Below are 15,391 nucleotides of genomic sequence, written 5' to 3' on the forward strand. Positions count from 1 at the left end.
ACAAAGGAAGTATGGACAAAGTTTTTTTGGGCCATTCTTCTATTGTGGAATAATAAGTGCAGCCTGCTATTGGCTGACATCACCGAGCCACTCCAGTCTCTGGATTATTCCCAACAATATTGTCGGTATCCTCCCAGATACATGATCATCAACTGGGCTAAGCTTCTCAGCGTGCCGCTGAGAGCCTGAGCCAGCCGCTCCCACCACAGTCCGCCGCTCCAGTGGGCAATGGTGGAGCAAAAAAGACCAGAGCAGTCACTGACTGTCACCACTCTGTGGTCAGAGCGGACCTGAGAACTGAGTGATCAGTGGTCACGTGATTGCTCAGTTCACAAACTTAGAGTCAGTGGCGAACAGCTGCAGCATCACGCCAATGCCCTAGCTATATAGATGAGTGTGTTTTTGTTTTTTTTTTGCTTCCCGTAATTCCACTTTAAAGTGTAAGTTTACCTTTACAGAAAATCTGTTATGTGACCTTACACTGAACCCCCTCCCACCCGGTCTCGCTGTACCAGATGGCCACGATCCCCCCTGTCAGACACTGACAAGCCACTTCACCGGTCTGGGGATTTGAAATCCCGATGGCTTTCTTTCCTCTCAGTGCTGAAAGTACGGGCAAGACTGCTTCTGATTGGTCAGCCCCATCCATATAATGGTGCTGACCAATTAGAAACCCAGTAATCTGTACTGGCTAAGCAATACGGACCAGGGAAGCTGCTTTTTGATATCTGAAAGCAGGGGAACACGGCAATATGTTACAGCAGGGCAGGGTGGGGAGGTGGTCCATGGTAAGGTGAGCTTATTTTCTGTAAAGTTAAACTTACAATTTCAAGAAACACTCCTGATCATGTACGGTTTAAAATTTAAAAGTTTAAAAACTGCAAAAATACTACACCCCTACACATTCATACTGTAGGTACACCTATGAAATTCTTGTTACTATAAAATGATGTGAGGCTGTATTAGTAAATTTGATTGACTTCATTAGATATCATTGAGGAGCCAATATGTTGAAAGAGACACTGGTTATTTAGATGCTTCTTTGTCTTTAGAAAATAATTAGTAAAGATCCTGTCTTCCATTTTTGATCTGCAGACCGATTTTCCAGCAATGTTTTTTTTTTTCTTTTGTTTGTTGAACAAAATGTTATTGATTTTTCTTGCTTTTGTTACATCTCTAGTATTATATGGGTCTGTAACTTTCGCAAAGCATGCACACTGCTGACAGTTGGTGAATTAATGCACTTTGATTCCCCCTATGAGTAAGGAGAAGGAGGGTCTTTGAAAGTGACTGGGATTGTTCAATACTGTTATCTGCTCCTGAACTGGAATAGTAACTGCTGGGTATTCATTGTTTGTAGCAGTTACAACTTAAAGTTATACTTTACTTATAGTTGTTACTTTCTCATGTGGTTTATCCTCAGCAAATCTAAGTTCTCTTCAACCCTTTCCCAGGGCTTTATACCAGCTAGAATGAGGCGGAACGCCACCTGCGGCAGTCCTCTCCTTTTTCAGCCTGTCACTTAACCTAGAAGCCAGTAGAGGAAGTTTTCTATATTACTCACTTCCTCCACTGGCTTCTGTGTGCTAGTGCCAGCATCCGGGGCACCTGTCCCACATCTGTTGATAGGTGCCCTGGGTCCAATCACTGTTGGCATTTTCTTTATGGGGCAGCTTCTGAGAGTGAGCTATGGATGGGGGAGGTGAGCTGAGGATAGGGGGGAGATGTTTAACAGTGGATGGAAGAGGAGACATGAGAGGGTGAGCTGTGAAAGGGGGGGGGCTGAGTTGTGGATGGTGTGGGGGTGAGCTGTGGATGAGGGAGAGAGGGTTTGCTGTGGATGGGGGGGGGGGGAGATGTGGATGGGGGGGAGTGTGAGCTGTGGGGTGGGATCTGGTAGGGGGTTGGGGGCGGGGAGTTAACTGGGGAGAGTGAGTTCCTGCACCTATTCCCTGAGAAAAAAAAGCCCTTTCCTTTCCTCAATTAATTTCCCTTCTTTTTACTCTTGCCTAGATCCCAGCTGTTGGACACTGATATGGATTATGAGCGTCCCAATGTTGAGACGATAAAGTGTGTGGTAGTTGGAGACAACGCTGTTGGAAAGACACGCCTCATCTGTGCAAGAGCATGCAATGCCACTCTCACCCAATATCAACTCCTTGCTACACATGTACCAACTGTGTGGGCCATAGATCAATATCGTGTGTGCCAGGAGGTGAGCTTACTTTGCATTTACATGACCATGTTCAGCTAAGAATTTTGGGTAGAAGTGTAGATTCTCTTAAAGGTTATCCCTTTTTATTATGTTTTCTATATGTTATTTTCTGGTTTAGGTGTTGGAACGTTCCCGGGATGTGGTTGATGATGTCAGTGTGTCCCTCAGGCTTTGGGACACATTTGGAGACCATCATAAAGATCGGCGATTTGCTTATGGAAGGTAGGCCTGCCACGTTCATGCTTGTGTAGCTCTCACCCTCGAAGTGACAGCTGAGAATATTCCCAGGTCTCCCACAGTAGTAGAGAGGCTGCTAGTCACATGCATAGTCTCACACAAGCTGACAATAAAGGCTTTGTCTAGGGGATGCATTTTTAGAATTTAATGCTGAAATAAATGAACAGGAGAAGGGTTTGGGGTCACAGGATACTCCAAAATGATAATAGCAATCAATAGGAGGACACATTTCTTATTAGAAAATCCTTATAGGAGCATCCGACCAGCATCTACAGATAGATTTTCATTGAGGGAGATAAAAGATCCTTCTCCCGAACAGTACTTCAGGACAGTTCCCTCCAGCAAAAGTCCATTAGCAAACTCCTCCAGGCCCTCAGCCTAGCTCCAGCTGAGGACCAGATTGCAATTCTTGTCTTAGTAGCTCTCTCCGAGAGGCAGAAGCCATTAGGAGAACTGTAACCCACCGTGGAAAGGAAAGGACACTCTGGAAAGGCCTTCCAAACATTTATTATCCCCTGTGTAGATGCCTTCTTCCAAGGACTGGCTTGAGCATGATACATATTCATGCAGGTCATTTGACTCTCCCTGCCCGATGTTATGGAAACTTCTTCCAGAAGCAGGTGAGAGGAATCAAACACCCAAGCTTGGAGACCCTGACCAGACTAAATCACTTCAGGTGGGAGGAACCACAGTGTGCAGTGGAGGGACGCAGATATTTGACACTCCTGCAAGTGTTGAAGGAAGAGGATTTTTCAGGAGACTGTAGAGCTTGATCATAGCGAAATTCAGATTCTCCACCCGCTGGAATGGCAGGCATTCACTGTCTTCCATTGCAGACGAGTCAAGCTTTGGATTTTTGTTTGCAAAGAAACAGAAAGTGTTCAGTCTCTTCCCCAACTGCACTTTTAAAATGATCTGCAATGGTAAAAATGTAAAAAAAAAAAAAAAAATTAGGCAGATATAATAATACAAAATATTTAGCTCTGTATTTATTTATATGTAAATGTATTTTTATAAATGCGAGCAGAGTGAGTACATAGGTGTGCACAGCCTATTGCAATTGGGTGTGCACCTCAAAGCTCAAACACATATGTGTGTGTGCATGTGTATTTATCCTGACAGTCAGTAGGGCAGGGATTGGTGTCGGTAGGGCAGTGGATGGTGTCAATAGTTTTTATTTATTTATTTATTTTTTACAATTTTATTTTTTAATTCGTTTTTTTTTTTTTTTAATTGGTTTAGGAGCCCCGTTAGGGGGATTTGATGAAATATCAGGGGTTTAAATGGGGAATCAGTATCATACAGGGTGATTAGGGTGTGCCCAGGCACACCTGGCACACCCTGTTCGCACGCCTATGAGTGAGTACCTGTATTTGCATTGGAATCAGTCTTTTGTAAGCAGACCTCAGGCAGGCGAGGGAGAAGTAGTACAAGAAACTATACAGTTGTGCTGCAGGGTAAGGAGCATACTAATAGGAAGAGAGAGCAGAGTGATGAGTTTGTCAGTCTGCTGCTTCTCCTTTCGCTGTATGGTCACAGGGTTGGGGCAGGGAGGAGGCCCGTAAATCTTATGAACCTGCAATAGAGAAAAGGCAGAGCTCCTGTCCTGATAGACAGGTTGTGCTGTGTTTCCGTGCTGTAAAAATCTCAGAGTTGGATGGATGGACATATACATTTTTGTCAAGTAAAACAGATCCTAGATATGTATTTCATTTGTGTGTTTGGCTGTTTTTCTGGAGTTTACCTCTAAATATGAAATATTTTATATTTAATTACAAATGTGTTATGTTGGTACCGTTTGGTTCTTCCTTTTATTATTAATTGCCTTTGTTGGAGAAAATATTTAAAGCTGCTCATCAATATATAACCAGCAAGAAAGGTGCAATAGGAAGATTCTGCAGCTTTGCCAAACAGCAAAAGTAGCCTCATTGATGTATATATCTGATATTGTAACTGTTACATTAAATGAGTTCCTTTTTCCCCATCTTCTTCTTTTATTTTTTGCTTTGAATGTTCCTATTTAAAAAAAAAATCTTAACCCAAATTTGATAGTTTGTGTTTGCATGGTTGATGGTGAGTGGAATCACGTGCACTTAAATCTCTTGGGTGCAATGATGAGATATTCTAGTTCTACCATATTGCTAACTCAACACCAAAGGATGGTGTCGGACTCCCCTTATGGATTCTCAGGAATGACAAATGAACGAATAATTGGGTAGATTCGGATACACCTTCATTATGACCTTATGGATATGAGTGGAATGCAATCTAGGAGTCTCCAGGGGTACAAGAAGCCAGGTGATTCGACCCACCACTGGCCAACCAAGCATGAAATACCAGTTTAAATAGGATTACTTCTGTATGCCTTTTACCAATGTCCCCTGCTCATAAATTTCATTTATCTCCCTTTTTTTAGGTCTGACGTGGTTGTTCTCTGTTTTTCAATCGCTAACCCCAATTCCCTTCAGCATGTTCAAAGTATGTGGTATCCAGAAATAAAGCACTTCTGCCCTCGTGCCCCTGTTATTTTGGTTGGATGTCAGCTGGACCTGCGCTACGCCGATTTGGAGGCTGTAAATCGTGCTCGCCGCCCTTTAGCCAGGTGTGTTTATGTCCCTTAGCCTGCAATTTTTTTTTGTATTGATATTAATTTTAATAGGGCAATAGTTTTCAACCTCAGTGCCAGTATCCAGAAGAGGATCCAATGGTTTCAGTGCTTCTAAAACATTTATTTGTAAAAGGTATGTCCTCTTGCTAATTTGAACTAATTTACTGCTCAACTGCTTCTGATATTTGTTTCTTCTTTGTAACAGGCCGATCCGCTCTCAGGAGATTCTTCCACCTGAGAAAGGTCGAGAAGTAGCCAAAGAGCTGGGCATTCCATATTATGAAACTAGCGTGGTTGCGCAGTGTGGCATCAAGGAGGTTTTTGATAATGCCATCCGTTCAGCACTTATTTCCCGCCGCCATTTACAATTTTGGAAGTCACATTTACGAAGTGTGCGTAAACCTCTACCACAGGCCCCTTTTCTTCCTCCACGGCCTCCTCCACCCGTCATTGTTGTTCCAGATCCCCCAGCACAAAGTGAGGATCATCCTGGGCATCTTCTGGAAGAGGCATCTTGTGCTGATGTGGTGCTGGTGGTCCAAGAAAGGATTCGTATCTATGCCCACCGCATCTACCTCTCCACTGCTTCCTCAAAATTCTGTGACCTTTTCCTCATGGAAGATGGAGACCCACCTGCCCAAGCAAGGGACCCCCTTCTGCGTGCCTCCAGCTTTGATGCTTGTGAGGCTTCAGGAGAAACTGAGGGAGGTGGAATGAGAACCTCAGCCAGTGATGGTACATTGGGCAGGGAAGGGGACAGAGACTTATCTGGATGGAGCAGGGCCTTTGAGAGCATACGAAGTGGAGTTCTAGAAGAAACACCTGGCTACAGGGCCAGAAGAGTGACTGTTGTAAAGATGGACAGCTCAGTGAGGTCTGGACCATTCAGAGCAGTGCTTAAATATTTATACACTGGGCGACTAGATGAACGGGAACCAGAGCTCATGGAAGTTGCCCATATTGCAGAACTGCTGGAGGTGTTTGACCTGCGAATGATGGTTGCTAACATTCTGAATCGAGAGGCCTTCATGAACCAAGAAATCACCAGGGCTTTCCATGTCAGGAGGAGCAATCGCATCAAGGAGTGTCTAACAAAGGGGATCTTCTCTGGTGAGTTGATGAACATACAGTAGAATAGCTTGATAGGCCTTATGGCTGCACTGTGCAGGCTGGGAACAGACAGTTGTAAAGTTAGCATAGATATAAAATGGCAGTTACCCAATACCAATGTCTTTTGTAAAATAGCAGGTACCACAAGAGACTTTTGGACAACTATTTTTAGAGGAAAAGATCAGATGGACAGGCTTGAAAACTTTGTCCACCCTCCTTCCCAGTGTGTTGATTCAGGCTAGTGTACAAATTCATGGAACAAGCAGGCTGTAGACCAGAGCTGTTTAACCCGTGGCCCCGGAGCCCTCTGATGTGGCCCGTGACCTAAAAACCAGAGAAGGACATGCCTATGCTTTTGGATGGCTGGTTGGCAAGCCCAAACCGCGGTTAACGGCCATCCCAGAGCATCAGATTGCATGGGGCCGGTGTCGGCATGGGAGGAAGCAGGTGGCCGCACAGGGAGCAGGAGCCACTTAAACCAATACTTCCTCTGTAGCTCCGGCTCCTGGGACCTATCTAGCAGCCTGGAGAGTGATGCCAGCAGAAACTGGAAGAGGAAAATGCCAGTGTATTAAACTTCACATGCATTGCACTTTTGCAATGGGCATATTAGCACTTAGAAAAAAGGGTTATTAGGCTGCTTTTGCATCCTTTTATATCCTGCAGGTGTGGTGCGCTTCAGAAAGTGCACCAGACCCAGAAAATGTAATAGATGTCTATAGCAAAGTGTCTGTAGGAAAGTCGCAGGTGCACTGCAATGCAGATAAACTACAGCTCATCAGTATGAAAGCAGCTTTCTAGGGGGCTCAGGACAGTAAGGGCTCGTTTTACATTTGTGGTTTGGGAGTGGTAAAACCCCATAGCTCATTGTGGCCTGCGACCGGTTACTGGTTACTTAAGTGGCCCTCATTTTTTAGAAGGTTGAACACCACTGCTGTAGACTAATTTCAGATCCTGCTTTTACTTAAATTCCACACTCCCAAGTGTTAACTGCATGCAAAAAATGACCTGATAATGCTAGATCTATGCTCATATAAGCTGAATTTTGAAATTGGTGATTTAGTGTGGTTCCATTTTTTAACACATTTCTCTAGCCTCCACATCAAAAGCAACATCAAGAATTCCTACCTCCTTGTAACTTTCTACTATGAATACAGAAATGATAAAAACCCGCTGATAACTTGTAACTTGACACAAGTGTAAAACGTAAAGGCAAACTTTGTTAAAAAGTGTTCGACAGCTTTAAGATCCAAAGCCTCCTATTATTTTAACACATAGGAGCTTTTACAGGCAACACTGAGAAATCTGCCATTGATATTTTAGGCTTTCGGCATATTAGTAAAGCAGCGAATGATTGCTTTCGCTATCATTTTGCCATAGTTATAAAGCACTTTCACTGCCAGCACCTTGGCTAGATCAGGTTGCCTTCACTTGACATCTAGGTTTCCCATCCTGCAATGAATGATGTCTTGTAGGCTTTAATATATTAAATGTGACACTTGTACAGTTTATAATATGACAGCTGTTAGGTCTGACTCGTTTTTTTTTGCATATTTTCAGTGAGCAGGTCATTGAATTCATCACAGATTTGCTTGTTGCTTTGTTGGGGGAATTCATCAGGCTTGATCCTACAACAAGCAGGGGTTAACTTGATTTACTAAAACTAAACAGTGCAAAATCTTTTTTGAACAAGCTGAAGTTAGAAACTGATTGGCTGCCATGCACAGCTGCACCAGATTTTGCACTTTCTCTCTCTATTGTCATAGGAGGAGAGGCAGGGGCGGCTGCATACATTGAAACCAATCTCTCAATTTACCTCCTGCAGCCGCTGAATGCCTGCTTCTCCTCATCTCCCTCCTGCAGGAGGAAAATCAAGAGATTGGTTCCTCTATATGCAGCCATTCCCACTGCTTCTTCTTTCCAGGTGTATAGGGGAGGGGGGGGGGGCGCACGGGCCCCCTGCAGCAAGAGGCTGGGTCACAATTGCGACCCCTGCAACCCCTGTATGTACGTCCCTGCTCAACACTTCCTGTCCTGGTGACCAGAAATTGTTCTAAACATCTTCTTCAGGAACACAAGAAGCAATAAAAACCTGACAAAGGTTTTAACCTTTCCCTTCTCTTGTCATAAATGTGCTCCATTGCTAACTGTATCCCCAACTGGGGAGAAACTCCTTGCCTCTAGTCCTGGTGACACAACCATCTTTAAAGTGTAAATATAGATAATACAAAATTGCGACAAGTGTTCTTTTGCTTCTTCATTTTGTCCAAAGTTCGATAATATTTTGTCTGGAGCACTACTTAAAGTTCTTAAATTTTAATTTGCGTTTATTCCCAGTTCCTGCCACAGGGGAAATCATAATGGACAATTGCAGTCAGATATAGGCAAGAGATTGTGTCCACAACTTTAATAATTAATTTGCCACTGCCAAGAATGCTGATGTATAAAATATAGATAATATTTCACATACTGTACATGGGAGATGAGCTATGCTACCGATCTATATGTTACTTCTTAAAAACAATCAGGAGTTTGTGTGTGTGTCCTGGGAAACTTTTTTAAAGCCACGGTAAGCTGGTTCGGTGCCAATAAATTGGCTACTCACATGCTGATAGATAGCCATGAATATTTTGCATCAGCCAGGAGCAGGGGTCTCCAAAGATTCTGAACTAAAGGCAAGTTCACACTCCTTCAGACCTTAGGGGGACTGGACTGTAGCCAGTTGGAGTAGGAAACGTCCTGGCATCAGTGGAAGGAAACATTGCCCCAAATTTGGTTTCAGTGGGAGAAATTGTGCCCCATCGTCTGTGTTATTGAAAGGAAATGTGACCCTTCATTGGTGTCAGTGGGAGGAAGTGTGCCCCTTCATTGGTGTAAGTAGGAGGAACTTTGCCCCTTCATTGGGGTCAGTGGGATGAATTGTGCCCCTTCATTGGTGTCAGTGGAAGGAATTGTGCCCCATCATTGGTGTCAGTGGGAGGAATGGTGCCCATTCATTAATGTCAGTGGGAGGATCAGTGCCCCATTCATGGTGTCATTGACAGGAATTATGCTTAAGTTTTTGTGTCAGTGGAAGGAATAGTGCTCCAAAGGCTGGATAAAGGCAAGCAACGGGCAACATCTGGCCCACAGTCACAGTTTGGAGACCGCTGGCCTAGAGGATAGAGAGACTTAAAAAAAATGACCATTAAACGACTGTAACTTGTTAAGGGGTCCTAGGTTTACAGGGGTTTTCTTCTTCACACATTGATTTATCCAGCCCCCAGTAAGAGATAAAGATGCCATCTTCTGCAGGAATTAGGTTTTCATGTTATCTCTCCCAGTGGCGGCTGGTGAAGTTTTAAGATGGGGGGGCGCAAGACCCCGCCCTTCTATTTTGACCCCTCCCATTTCTCAGAAGCCCCACCCCTTATTGACTCCATTTTGTCCCCTGTATTTTGCTTGCGTGAACAAATTCTCCCAATGTATCACATATATTAAGGAGTCTCTCAGTACTAGTATATCCAATAGGGAGCAGGGGCCCTATTATGGGATATACTGTGAGAGACACCCTATTATGGGATACACTGACTGAGAGTGGCACAAACCCCATAGTACAGACCCCCTAGCACAAGCCCCACAGTACAGACCCCCTAGCACAAGCCCCACAGTACAGGACCCCTAGCACAAACCCCACAGTACAGGCCCCCTAGCACTAATCCCACAGTACAGGCCCCCTAGCACTAATCTCACAGTACATGCCCCCTTTCAATGCATTGACCAGCATACAGGCCCCCTTTCAATGTAGTGACCAGCGTACATGCCCCTTTTCAATGTAGTGACCATCGTACATGCCATGCCCCCTTTCAATGTAGTGACCAGCGTACATGCCCCCTTTCAATGTAGTGACCAGCGTACATGCCCCCTTTCAATGAAGTGACCAGCGTACATGACCCCTTTCAATGTAGTGACCAGCGTACATGACCCCTTTCAATGTAGTGACCAGCGTACATGACCCTTTCATCCATCCATGATGATATATATAATGATATCTGCACACTCTGGTCATGGCCCGGCCTGGGTAACTTGATATTATTCTTGCACCGTGACCTGCCTGTACCTACCTGTTCTGGCCTGGGTCCATCCATCCATCCATCATGGATGGATGGACCCAGGCCAGGCCAGAACAGGTAGGTACAGGCAGGTCACGGTGCAAGACCAGACTAGTGCTGTGCTTCATCATGGATGGCGGCAATGGCATTGGCAATTTGGCATGGCAATGGCTGCTGGCTGGCATGGCAATGGCTGGCATGGCAATGGCTGCTGGCTGGCTGGCATGGCAATGGCTGCTGGCTGGCTGGCTGGCATGGCAATGGCTGCTGGCTGGCTGGCATGGCAATGGCTGCTGGCTGGCTGGCTGGCATGGCAATGGCTGCTGGCTGGCTGGCAATGGCTGCTGGCTGGCTGGCTGGCATGGCAATGGCTGCTGGCTGGCGGAGGCCTTAGGAGGAGGAGGAGGACTGAGGACTCACTTACCGGGCTGCTGCTGCACAGGGCTGGACTCCTCTCTTCCGACCCAACCGGCGTGACCGTCCGTCACCTCCTCACCTCACGCTGTGTGCCTTGCGGCCTGCCTGGATCCGAAGGCCCGCCGCCGCCCGATCCAAGTCCTGACTGGCTTCCGTCTCCTCCTGAAGAACCGAGCGGAGCGGTCGCGTCGTCTTCTCTCTCCGCATGCTGCTCGGCTGGAACTGAAGGCAGAAGCGGGGATCGTGGTGCCGGGGCGGTGCACCGCTCCACACGTCACGTCGCCAGCTGATGTCCCACTGTGATTGGTCCAGGCTGGAGACTGGACCAATCACAGCCAGGATATCACGAAGGTGGGGGTGGCCAAGCGCTCCTTCCAGCGCCCAGGTTACGCCCCCAGAAGGCAGCCAATCGGCGCTCTTCTGGGTCGTAAACCCCACCCTCCCTTTAGCCACCAGTCGCAACACCACACAGGTCGGCAATTCCGGCGAACCGATTTTTTTTTTTATATAACTTTATTGTTCTTTTTGTCTTTTATTTTTTTTCCTTTTTTTTAGGGGGGCGGCGCCCTGGCGCCCCCTATGCACGGGCCGCCACTGAAATTCTCTCCTCCTGCATGGGCCCCCTTCTTTATCAAATCCATATATCTAGATCCAAGAATTACTTTATTAGCTTTGAAAGTCCCATGCTCCTTGATAGAGGTGGTTATAGGGGGCTGATCTGGATAATTACAGTCAGGAATAAGAGAACATATCCCAATAATAATGGTCCCCTGGTGTGTAGTTAATTTCTCTCCCCATAGCTTTACTTCATTGACTGCAGTATGAGCAGGACTTTGCCCATCATACATAGGATTGACTGGGGAGTAAAGTGGACATTTGTCATGAACTATATGTATTGCAGCTGCTATATGATTCATCATATCTATAACTCAGACTGAAATATAAATATAGACCTTTTTTCAGTTTTGTGAAATATATTCTGCTTAATTTGGAAGGGATTTTGTTTTTTCTTTCTCCTTTTCTGCCTACTGACCCTTTCTTCCATTTATCAGATGTCACTTTCGTGTTGGATGACGGAAGTATAAAGGCCCACAAGCCTCTGCTGATCTCCGGCTGTGACTGGATGGCAGCCATGTTTGGGGGGCCCTTTTTGGAGAGCAGCACAGCTGAGGTGAGCATCTGTAAAGCTGTGGATTATATTCATGCCAAGAGGAAGATGATTTAAATTGGTAGATGTTTGATTTACAGTCAGGTCCATAAATATTGGGACATCGACACAATTCTAATTTTTTAGGCTCTATGCACCACCACAATGGATTTGAAATAAAACAAACAAGATGTGCTTTAACTGCAGACTTTCAGCTTTAATTTGAGGGTATTTACATCCAAATCAGGTGAACGGTGTAGGAATTACAACAGTTTGTATATGTGCCTCCCACTTTTTAAGGGACCAAAAGTAATGGGACAGATTAACAATCATAAATCAAACTTTCACTTTTTAATAATTGGTTGCAAATCCTTTGCAGTCAATTACAGCCTGAAGTCTGGAACACATAGACATCACCAGATGCTGGGTTTCATCCCTGGTGATGCTCTGCCAGGCCTCTACTGCAACTGTCTTCAGTTCCTGCTTGTTCTTGGGGCATTTTTCCTTCAGTTTTGTCTTCGGCAAGTGAAATGCATGCTTAATCGGATTCAGGTCAGGTGATTGACTTGGCCATTGCATAACATTCCACTTCTTTCCCTTAAAAAACTCTTTGGTTGCTTTCGCAGTATGCTTTGGTTCATTGTCCATCTGCACTGTGAAGCGCCGTCCAATGAGTTCTGAAGCATTTGGCTGAATATGAGCAGATAATATTGCCCAAAACACTTCAGAATTCATCCTGCTGCTTTTGTCAGCAGTCACATCATCAATAAATACAAGAGAACCAGTTCCATTGGCATCCATACATGCCCACGCCATGACACTACCACCACCATGCTTCACTGATGAGGTGGTATGCTTTGGATCATGAGCAGTTCCTTTCTTTCTCCATACTCTTCTCTTCCCATCACTCTGGCACTTCTGGTTCCAGAACTGTGAAGGCTTTTTTAGATATTGTTTGGCAAACTCTAATCTGGCCTTCCTGTTTTTGAGGCTCACCAATGGTTTACATCTTGTGGTGAACCCTCTGTATTCACTCTGCTGAAGTCTTCTCTTGATTGTTGACTTTGACACACATACACCTACCTCCAGGAGAGTGGTCTTGATCTGGCCAACTGTTGTGAAGGGTGTTTTCTTCACCAGGGAAATAATTCTTTGGTCATCCACCACAGTTGTTTTCCGTGGTCTTCCGGGTCTTTTGGTGTTGCTGAGCTTACCGGTGCGTTCTTTCTTTTTAAGGATGTTCCAAACAGTTGATTTGGCCACACCTAATGTTTTTGCTATCTCTCTGATGGGTTTGTTTTGTTTTTTCAGCCTAATGATGGCTTGCCTCACTGATAGTGACAGCTCTTTGGATCTCATATTGAGAGTTGACAGCAACAGATTCCAAATGCAAATTGCACACTTGAAATTAACTCTGGACCTTTTATCTTCTCTTTGTAAATGGGATAATGAGGGAATAACACACACCTGGCCATGGAACAGCTGAGCAGCCAATTGTCCCATTACTTTTGGTCCCTTAAAAAGTGGGAGGCACATATACAAACTGTTGTAATTCCTACACCTTTCACCTGATTTAGATGTAAATACCCTCAAATTAAAGCTGCAAGTCTGCAGTTAAAGCACTTCTTGTTTGTTTCATTTCAAATCCATTGTGGTGGTGTATAGAGCCAAAAAGATTAGAATTGTGTTGATGTCCCAATATTTATGGACCTGACTGTATGCCTCGTACACACAATCAGATAATCGGACGACTTATCGTTCGCTGTTGTTGCATGTTACTAGTATCGAATTCAACAATGCGTATTAAATGTATGATTTGTTTGTACGATTCTGGAAAAGCTTCCGTATCGGATAGTGCACAACAAAAACAATGGCAGTCAGGCTTTTTCCAGGTTATTTTTGTGATTCTGATCATGCGCGGTCTTTGTCTATCGATTTTTAGCGAACGCATACTGTACTGATTAAATGATTGTCATTCTCTAGGCTGTCATATGACAAAAGTTTTCGTTTTTGTCCCTTTGAATTTTGTTGGACAAAATATCGTAATCGGCTGTCGAAAGCTGGTTGCTAACGATCAAATTATCGTGCGATCAATTCAAAAGCGATTTTTTTTCGTACGATTATCTGAGGCATTATGTCTGGTAAAGGGTGTGTCGGAGCTGGAAAAAGGAATGAGGGTGGAGGGCAGGATTCCTACAGTTCATGAAGGAGACTGATGATCGCTATCCCGCCTATTTATTACAGGTATTAAAATAGCACCAATAATTTACAGAGCACTTTACATATTTATTATACATTCACATCACTCCCTGTCCTCAAGGATCAAATAATATAAGGCCCCTAACTCACATTCATACATACACATATTAGAACTATCAAAAATAAAGTGAAAAAGTCAGCGCCCAAATATCAAAGTCAGCAGCATGCAAAAATGTTGGAATACACATATTAGGGCCAGTTTATAGAGGCACCAATTAGCCTACCAGCATGTCTTTGGAAACCCAGTCAGGCACAGGGAGAACATGCAAACTCTATACAGGTAGTACCACTGTTGGGATTTGAACCAATGACCCTAGTGCAGCCAGGCAGAAGTGCTAGCCACTGTGCTGCCATATAGTCGTATTTTTCATTTCCAGATGCGCTAAATATTTTTCATTGGTGAAAGGTCTGGACTAGAGGCAGGCCATTTAAGCACCTCTACTCTTCTATTACAAAGCCATGCTGTTGTCATAGATGCAGTATGCGGTTTAGCATTGTGCTGCAAACACCTCCCCCTCATATCTTCTCCATAACATAGAGGGAAGGGTTTCTGTAGTGCTTAGAGATAGCTGGGAATAACATAAGTGAAAACATAGCTCCCAACTGTCCCTAATTTGGAACTAAGTCCTTCTGTCCTTTTGTCCATCTTTCCTCCTCATTTGTCCCTCATTTTGGTCTGATCTATATAGTTGTATGGAAAAAGCACATTTATCTTTTAAAAAGTGTTTCCTAAACCTTTCATCCAATTTCTAAATTGCTACATTTGTAAAATTCAAAAGCCAATATAAAGGAATAGTAGTGATGAATATAAGTACTTGTGGGTTTAAAGAGTTTGTTACCCCAAGACTTCATATTCTTTACAAGTACATGGTACAGCAGGCACATATATGAGAAAGTATCCTGTTTTCTTTCTGTTGCTTCCTGAATGTGAAATCCCTGGTTTTCCTGTCAGTTCCTCTGCTTTCCTATTAAAACTGACCACACTAAGGAGGAAAACACATCATAGTCAGTTCTCTAGCTATGCTGGAACTCAGCCTGCTCTCCTCCAATGCTCAGACTAGTCCTGACATGCCCCTGCTGCACAGCCATTCACTGGGAAGCTCAATGTGCTGCTGCTTCTCCTCCCCCAGCTCTTATGCAGCTGAGAAGAGAGGGAATGTGACCACTTTTTTTAAAAAGATATTTTTAATGTTTTTTTAAATCTATACAAAAAGGTTCACGGAAAGTTATCTGCTCATAAGTTATCTGGCAAAATCACCAGTAATTTTAGCACGTATTGAACAAATATAACAAAACAATAATGATAA

At 44.3% G+C, this 15,391-nt stretch overlaps 1 protein-coding gene across 3 annotated transcripts in view; it reads left to right on the forward strand.

Moving 5' to 3' along the window:
- Positions 1-15,391, forward strand: part of RHOBTB2 (Rho related BTB domain containing 2) — an 85,000-nt gene that overhangs the window by 49,160 nt on the left and 20,449 nt on the right. For all 3 annotated transcript variants that reach the window (XM_082254559.1, XM_082254560.1, XM_082254561.1), the window contains 5 exons: positions 2,014-2,215; positions 2,334-2,437; positions 4,869-5,054; positions 5,266-6,170; positions 11,731-11,849. In XM_082254559.1, coding sequence (XP_082110685.1) covers positions 2,014-2,215; positions 2,334-2,437; positions 4,869-5,054; positions 5,266-6,170; positions 11,731-11,849 — 1,516 coding nt within the window. The remainder of the gene's footprint in view (positions 1-2,013; positions 2,216-2,333; positions 2,438-4,868; positions 5,055-5,265; positions 6,171-11,730; positions 11,850-15,391) is intronic.

Source organism: Pelophylax lessonae (assembly GCF_965119305.1).
Source record: "Pelophylax lessonae genome assembly, chromosome: 4".
Lineage (NCBI taxonomy): Eukaryota > Metazoa > Chordata > Amphibia > Anura > Ranidae > Pelophylax > Pelophylax lessonae.